The sequence below is a fragment of the Rhinopithecus bieti genome, unplaced genomic scaffold, assembly GCF_001698545.2.
Source record: "Rhinopithecus bieti isolate Rb0 unplaced genomic scaffold, ASM169854v2 scaffold_61533, whole genome shotgun sequence".
Classification (NCBI taxonomy): Eukaryota; Metazoa; Chordata; class Mammalia; order Primates; family Cercopithecidae; genus Rhinopithecus; species Rhinopithecus bieti.
The window spans coordinates 604,332-613,093 of record NW_016823925.1 but is presented as its reverse complement, the minus strand read 5'-3'; the positions used below and the strand labels follow the sequence as shown (position 1 = coordinate 613,093).

Genomic DNA, 8,762 nt, shown 5'->3' with positions numbered 1-8,762 from the left:
CCTTTCCTTACACTTATACAAAAATTAACTCAAGATGGATTAAAGATTTAAACCTAAGACCTCAAACCATAAAAATCCTAGAAGAAAACCTAGAATACCATTTAGGACATAGGCATGGGCAAAGACTTCATGACTAAAACACCAAAAGCAATGGCAACAAAAGCCAAAATTGACAAATGGAATCTAATTAAACTAAAGAGTTCCTGCACAGCAAAAGAAACTATCATCAGAGTTAACAGGCAACCTACAGAATGAGAGAAAATTTTTGCAATCTATCCATCTGACAAAGGGCTAATATCCAGAGTCTACAAGGAACTTAAACAAATTTGCAAGAAAAAAACAACCCCATCAAAAAGTGGGCAAAGGATATGAACAGAAATTTTCAAAAGAAGACATTTATGTGGCCAACAAACATATGAAAAAAAGATCATCACTGGTCATTAGAGAAATGCAAATCAAAACACAATGAGATACCATCTCACGCCAGTTAGAATGGTGATCATTAAAAAGTCAGGAAACAACAGATGCTGGAGAGGATGTGGAGAAATAGGAACCACTTTTACACTGTTGGTTGGAGTGTAAATTAGTTCAACCATTGTGGAAGACCATTGTGGCAATTCCTCAAGGATCCAGAACTAGAAATACCATTTGACCCAGTAATCCCATTACTGGGTACTACCTAAAGGATTATAAATCATTCTACTATAAAGACACATGCATATGTATGTTTACTGCAGCACTATTCACAATAGCAAAGACTCAGAACCAACCCAAATGCCCATCATGTTAGACTGCATAAAGAAAATGTGGCACATATACACCATGGAATACTATGCAACCATAAAAAAAGATTTGAGTTCATGTCCTTTGCAGGGACATGGATGAAGCTGGAAACCATCATTCTCAGCAAACTAACATAGGAACAGAAAACCAAACACTGCAATTTCTCACTCATAAGTGGGAGTTGAACAATGAGAACATACGGGCACAGGGAGGGGAACATCACACACTGGGGCCTATTGGGGGTTGGGGGGGCAAGGAGAGGGACAGCATTAGGAGAAATACCTAATGAAGATGACGGGTTGATGGATGCAGCAAACCACCATGGCACATGTATACCTATGTAACAAACCTGCACGTTCTGCACATGTATCCCAGAACGTAAAGTATAATTAAAAAAACAAAAACCACAAAACCTCTGATTTTACCATTTAAATGTTTAAGAAAAGGGAAAATTCCACAAAAGCCTAGTCCTCTAGAAAGTGTTATTGATAAAGAAGCATGTGAAAGGAAGAAAATGGAAGCACATGAATACAAAGGCCCCAGGAATGTGGTTTCATTATATTAACTGTTTTATAATGAAACTCATTCTAACCATAAATGCGTATTTATCAGACAGGCCCAAGCCCCTATGGAAGTAAATGACATGAGTAATGCACATGATTAATTTATGATACTAACCTCTTGCCTCAAGAAAGGATTTTCCTTTTTGAGCTCTTCAGAAAGATCTTCTCCTTCCAGCCATTCCTTCATGCCAGTCTGTTCTGCCCAAGCATTTACAGTCGCAAGGGCAGCAGCTCGAACATTGTTCTAAATGGAGAAGATAATCAGCAAAAATAATATCTACCACAGTTTGGAGGTAGGGGGTAATCACTGTTGCTTTATGAACATGAACAATGGAAGGTTCTCTAAGGCCCACATGAACATACATGAAGCCATCTTCTCTAAAACAGAAACTAGTTTCTATGATTGTACTAAAACTCCAAAGTAAAGTAGAAATATAAAACTCCAAATTGTAAAACTTGTGTACTCAGTTAATCAGGCAAAACAGTGAGTGATCTGGGCATAAAATATCATGTAAGAATAAACTCTTATATTTTGCTTCCTGAAAAGCTGGGGGCATTTACGTCCATGTCTGTCTGCTAAAGAATGAAATTCTAAATGTTAAAGACATCATAATGGTTAAGACTGAAATTGCTAATAAACTGACTGAAAATTAGTTATGTTTTTATATTAATTTACGTTAATATTAAAATAGCACAAATTATATTAAATAAAGTTCCTCAAGTTAAATAAATTATACAACATTATATTCAAATATTTAGTCTAGGGCTAAACATTGCAACCTTCAATGATATTTCAGTGACTTCTAGGACTATGAAACTACAAATATCTTGCTGAGCTACTAGAAGATCCCACTCTAATAGTTCAGAAAAATAAAAGTAGAAAAAAACTTAATGAACTCCAAATTCACGTATTTATTCACTATAGCAAAATGTTACACAATTATAATCATAATAGCAACCATTTGTTGTGTGCATACTATATGAAACAGGCACAATAAAATGTACCTTACATACAGACTCATTTAATTCTGTCAGAAAGAAATTTCACAGATAAAGAAACCCTCAAAGAAGATAGCTTATCTAAAAGTCACAAAACTAGTAAGTGATATCTGGCCACCTTAATCCTGCCTGGAAGATAAAAATGTTTACTGTTTTTCTTCTAATACTTTCATCTTTATAAAGTTTATAAGGTCTTTACATTACTCTAAAAAGATAATTATCTTTAACCCAAGAATATGGCTGGCCTATTCCAGAATGGAGCCGTGGTGAAAAGAGTTAGGTTTACCTTGCTGTCTCCAAGGACTGTGATGATAGGGATGCCTAAATTTTTTACATGTTGCTTAATATTTGGGCCCATGGCTACTGCCAGTTGTTGCAGGATATTCAATGTTTGCTGTACCTGAGTGGAAAGATCCAATACTTTATGTTGAAACCATAAGCAAGTTGTGTGCAAACTTCCGTAAATTTGCTGCTATACTGTCAATACAGCAGGATATTTCTGGCCTACTCAAGAGACAGAGACATTGGCTTGTCGTGCTATTCTACTTAGATTATTCTAATTATTTTTTAGGCAGTGGCCTCTCTTTTTATCATCAGTTCGTAAAACTAGATTATCAGAATTTTAGACCAGAGATTATGGTACTTTACAACTTTAAGGTAAAACCTAGTTTATGGAAATCCTGATATAAAATCCACATTTAAAACAAGAAATTATTATGTTTATGTACATTACAAGCAGTTTTATACAAATATATTCAATACTGGATTTCTGCAAAAGCAAATTCTGAGACTCATAAAATTTGATGAATAAATCTGCCAACTACCATCATATCTTGAGATACACTTAATAAATTAAAGGCAGCTATTTTTAGTTCAATGCAAAGAAAGTAATCACTTATTTTTTGCTAGTGAAGGCTACACTGAAAAGGTAACTCCTGCAGCAGCGGGGAGGGAAGATAAAAAGAATAGCCATATGCTCTACATACCAAGATTTTATTTGAATCATTGAGTCGACCCTTCAAGGCAGTTGGAAGTTCACCTATATTCGGTTGGATAAATTTTGCTTCATTGATAATACCTGCCACTTCATCAAGGCCTTCTTTCCTAATCTTCCAATTCTTATCACCAATCTTAGATACCAACTCTGAAGTGATTTTATCACTGAAAACAGAAAATAACCTTTAATTCCAGACTCCAAAATGATGATATCACATAAGTTCCCCTCACTGAATTCAAAAAGAACATTCAGAATTCAACACGATGAAGGAAATAAACCATTTCACAGACTGGAACCTACCTGATCTCTGTCCTCGGCAAAAGATCAACGACATCATTGCTCCCATCATCTGGTTCATCTCCATCTTCTCCTTCATCTGTACCACTTGTGCTATGCTTGGAAATTCCCCTGGTTGGAGCAGGTGGGCTTTGTCCCTGCATCTATACACAAATGAATGAATAAGGGTAATGAAATTTATATAGGATATGAGAACAAATAAATTAGAGAGGGTGCCCGTGTCAAACTCTCATTCCTTTATAATACCTATTTACACAGTAGGTAATTTGACTGCTACCTAGATTACAATTTTGAGACTATATGTCAAAACGTATTTTTATACAAAACCTACTAGAAGGCAGGGTGTGGTGGCTCACACTTATAATCCCAGTACTTTGGGAGGCCAAGGTGGGTGGATCATCTGAGGTCAGGAGTTCGAGACCAGCCTGGCTGATATGGTGAAACCTCATCTATACTAAAAATACAAAAATTGGCCGGGCGCGGTGGCTCAAGCCTGTAATCCCAGCACTTTGGGAGGCCGAGATGGGCGGATCACGAGGTCAGGAGATTGAGACCACCCTGGCTAACATGGTGAAACCCCGTCTCTACTAAAAAAAAAAATACAAAAAACTACCCGGGCAAGGTGGTGGGCGCCTGTAGTCCCAGCTACTCGGGAGGCTGAGGCAGGAGAATGGCGTAAACCCGGGAGGCGAAGCTTGCAGTGAGCTGAGATCCGGCCACTGCACTCCAGCCTGGGCAACAGAGCGGCGAGACTCCGTCTCAAAAAAAAAAAAACAAAAAACAAAAAACAAAACAAAAATTAGCAGGGTGTGGTGGTACACACCTGTGGTCCTAGTTACTTGAGAGGCTGATGCAGGATAATCACTTGAACCCAGGAGGAATAGGTTGCAGTGAGCTGAAATTGCCCACTGCACTCCAGCCTGGGTGACAGAGCCAGATTCTGTCTCAAAAACAAAACAAAACAAAACAAAACATTCCCCCAAAACGCGTTAGAATTATGAAGCTGTCGCCGGGCGCGGTGGCTCAAGCCTGTAATCCCAGCACTTTGGGAGGCCGAGACGGGCGGATCACGAGGTCAGGAGATCGAGACCATCCCGGCTAACACGGTGAAACCCCGTCTCTACTAAAAAATACAAAAAATCTAGCCGGGCGAGGTGGCGGGCGCCTGTAGTCCCAGCTACTCGGGAGGCTGAGGCAGGAGAATGGCGTAAACCCGGGAGGTGGAGCTTGCAGTGAGCTGAGATCCGGCCACTGCACTCCAGTCCGGGCGACAGAGCGAGACTCCGTCTCAAAAAAAAAAAAAAAAAAAAAAAAGAATTATGAAGCTGTCTTTTGACTTATATACTCAAGACAATACAGAGCAAGTGTACCAACACTCAGCAATTTCAGTTACAAATATTATTTGAGGAGGGTCTTTTTTTTTTTTTTTTTTTTTTTGAGGCGGAGTCCTCGCTCTGTCCGGTCCGGACTGGAGTGCAGTGGCCAGAATCCAGCTCTCTGCAAGCTCCGCCTCGGGCTTTACGCCATTCTCCTGCCTCAGCCTCCGAGTAGCTGGACTCAACGGCGCCTGCCACCTCGCCGGCTAGTTTTTGTATTTTTAGTAAGACGGGGTTTCACCGTGTTATGCCAGGGGATGGTCTCGATCTCTGACACTCGTGATCGCCATCTCGGCCTCCCAAAGTGCTTGTGGATTACCAGGCTTTTGAGCCAACCGCGCGGCCTCATATTTTTTTTTTTGTAAGACGGAATCTTGCTCTGTCGCCCAGGGCTGGAGTGCAGTGGCGTGATATCGGATTACTGAAGCTCGCTCCCGGGTTCCACGCATTCTCAGCTGCCCTCAGCCTCCCCAGTAGCTGGACTGACAAGCGCCGCCACCATGCCCGCTATTTTTTGTATTTTTAGTAAAGACGGGGTTTCACTAGTGTTAGCCAGGATGGGTCTCCCATCTTCCTGACCTCATGATCCGCCCACCTCAGCCTCCCACAAGTGCTGCGATTACAGGCATGAGACACCGCACCCGGCCGAGGAGGGTCAAGTTTTAAATTTATGTTTTATTTTAAATTTTCAAAAATGTTATATTTGGCCAGGAGCAGTGACTCACGCCTGTAATCCCAACACTTTGGGAGGCTGAGGTGGGAGGAGTGCTTGAGCCCAAGAGCTCAAGACCATCCTGGGCAACAAAGGGAGACCTTGTCTCTACAAAAAATTTTAAAAATTAGCTGAGCATGATGGCATGTGGTTCCAGCAACTTGGGAGCTAAGGCAGGAGGACCACTTGAGCCTGGGAGGTTGAGGCTGCAGTGGGACATGATTGTGCCAATGTGCTCCAGCCTGGGTGACAGAGTAAGACCCTGTCTCTAAACAAAATTAAATAAAATGTTATATTTAATGTACTTTTTGACCAGGTAATACATTTACAACGTTTGACATTGTATCAAAGAACATAAAGAGAAAAATCTCCCATTCTGTACCATAGCTACCTAGTTATTTTCCTCATAGATAAAATCATCGGTTGGTTGTGGTGACTAACATCTGTAATCACAGCATTTTGGGAGGCCAAGATGGGCAGGTCACCAGAGGTCAGGAGTTTGAGACCAGCCTAGCCAACATGGTGAAACCTCATTATCTACTAAAAATACAATAATTAGCCTGGCATGGTGGCACATGCCTGTAATCCCAGCTTCCCAGCTGAGGAGGCTGAGGCAGGAGAATTGCTTGAATCTGGAAGGTAGAGGTTGGAATAAGCCCAGGAAGCGCCACTGTACTCAAGCCTGGGCAACAAGAGCGAAATTCCATCTCAAAACAAACAAACAAACAAACAAACAAAACAACCCAAAAACAAAACAGACAAACAAAAAAAAAATTTTTTTTTCTTTTTGAGACAGAGTCCTGCTCTGTCACCCAGACTGGAGTGCAGTGGCATGATCTTGGCTCACTGAAACCTATGTCTCCCGGGTTCAAGTGATTCTTATGCCTCAGCCTACTAAGTAGCTGGATTCCAGGGCATACCACCACACTCAGCTGAATTTTTTTTTTTTTTTTGAGACAAAGTCTCGTTCTCTCGCTCAGGCTGGAGTGCAGTGGGGCAATCTCGGCTCACTTCAAGCTCCGTCTCCCGGGTTCATGCCACTCTCCTACCGAGTAGCTGGGACTACAGGCACCTGCCACCAGGCCCGGCTAATTTTTTGTATTTTTAGTAGAGATGGGGTTTCGGCATGTTAGCCAGGATGGTCTCGATCTCCTGAAGTCGTGATCCACCCACCTCGGCCTCCCAAAGTGCTGGGATTACAGGTGTGAGCCACGGCGCCCGGCCACTCGGCTGATTTTTGTATTTTTAGTAGAGATGGAGTTTCGCCATATTGGCCAGGCTGGTCTCCAGCTCCTGACCTCAACTGATCTGCCTGCCTCAGCCTCCCAAAGTGATGGGATTATAGGCATGAGCCACCAAGCCCGGCCAAAATCATCAATTTCTTATGAACTCTTCCAGGAATACTTTATTGTGCATAAAAGCAAATACTTATTCTTCATTCCAGAAAGACAGAGTCTCAGTATGTTGCCCAGGCTGGCATGCAGTGGCTATTCTAATTGTGATCCCACTACTGATCTGCATGGGAGTTTTGATGTGCTCTGTTTTTTTTTTTTTTCTTTTTCTTTTTGAGAAAAGGTCTGTCTCTGTGGCCTAGGCTCAAGTACAGTGGTACAAACATGGTTCATTGGAGCCTCAACCTGCTGGGCTCAGGTGATCCTCCCACCTTGGCCTCCTGTGTAGCTGGGACCACAGGCATGTGCCACTATGCCTGGCTAATTTATTTATTTATTTATTTATTTATTTTTGTAGAGACAAGGTCTCATTTTGTTGCCCAGGCTGGTCTTAAACTCCTGGGCTCAGGGGATCCTTCTGCCTTGGCCTCCCAAAGTGCTGGGATTATAGGCATGAACCACTGCACCTGGCCGACCTGTTCTGTTTCTGATCTGGGCCAGTTCACCTCTCCTTGGGCAACCTGGTGGCCTCAGCTCCTGGGAGGTCACAATACTAATGCTGAACTTACTGTGGACACCCAACTGGCATAGCACACTACAGCCCCCAAAACATCTGCGCTTAAGCAATCCTCCTTCCTCAGCAGGAGTAGCTGGGACTACAAGTATGCACCACCACACCCAACAGTTTAGTCTTAATTAATGAGATTCTCAAGTCCACTAACAGATTGTATCATTTGTGGAAATTTTACCTTCTCAAATTCTGCATCTATCTGGGATAGGAGGGCAGGTTTCTCATCCTCAAAGAACATTCGCAAAGAGGGACCAACATACAGATACATCACGCCAAGCAGGGTTATGGCAGCAGTCCTCACAGCCTGCCAGACAGAAGGAAAAGAACTTTTTAAATCACAAAGATGGCAATAATAACTTTTTAAATCACAAAGATGGCAATACTGCCCTATATACGTTGTTATGTACTCACTGGGTTTGTTGCAGCAAGAGCTGTCTTCACATTGCTAATGAAAGCTTTGACATTCAACCTAGAAGAAACACTTAGAATTAAAAGCAAACAAACGAAACCTTCAAAATACTCAATAGAGTTTTATAAAGCCACACTCTAGGACTGGCTCCCTTTGGCAAAGTTCTCACTTTTTCTCTTCCTACACTAACTTTATTTTATTTTGTTTTATTTATTTGAGACACAGTCTTGTTCTGTAACCTAGGCCGGAGTACAGTACATGATAGCTCACTGCAACCTCTGCCTCTCTGGTTCAAGCAATTCTCATGCCTCAGCCTCCTGAGGAGCTGAGATTACAGGTGTGCAACACCACACCCAGCTAATTTTTTGTTTGTTTGTTTTTAGTAGAGATGGGGTTTCACCATGTTGGCCAGGCTGGTCTCACACTCCTTACCTCAAGTGATCTACCTGCCTCAGCCTCCCAAAATGCTGGGATTACAGGCTTGAGCTACCGCACTCAGCCTCCTACACTAACTTTAAAGTGAGCTTTAGGCCGGGCGCGGTGGCTCAAGCCTGTAATCCCAGCACTTTGGGAGGCCGAGATGGGCGGATCACAAGGTCGTGAGCGCGAGCCCATTCTTCTTAACAGGGAGAAACCCTGTCTCTACTAAAAAATACGAAAAACT

General features: G+C 42.1%; 1 protein-coding gene across 1 annotated transcript in view; it reads right to left on the bottom strand.

The window, feature by feature from the left end:
* The window catches only part of CKAP5 (cytoskeleton associated protein 5), an 87,776-nt gene that overhangs the window by 32,899 nt on the left and 46,115 nt on the right, over window positions 1–8,762 (bottom strand). The window contains 6 exon segments of the mRNA XM_017861982.1: window positions 1,462–1,590; window positions 2,632–2,745; window positions 3,332–3,506; window positions 3,643–3,782; window positions 7,868–7,993; window positions 8,101–8,158. Coding sequence (XP_017717471.1) covers window positions 1,462–1,590; window positions 2,632–2,745; window positions 3,332–3,506; window positions 3,643–3,782; window positions 7,868–7,993; window positions 8,101–8,158 — 742 coding nt within the window.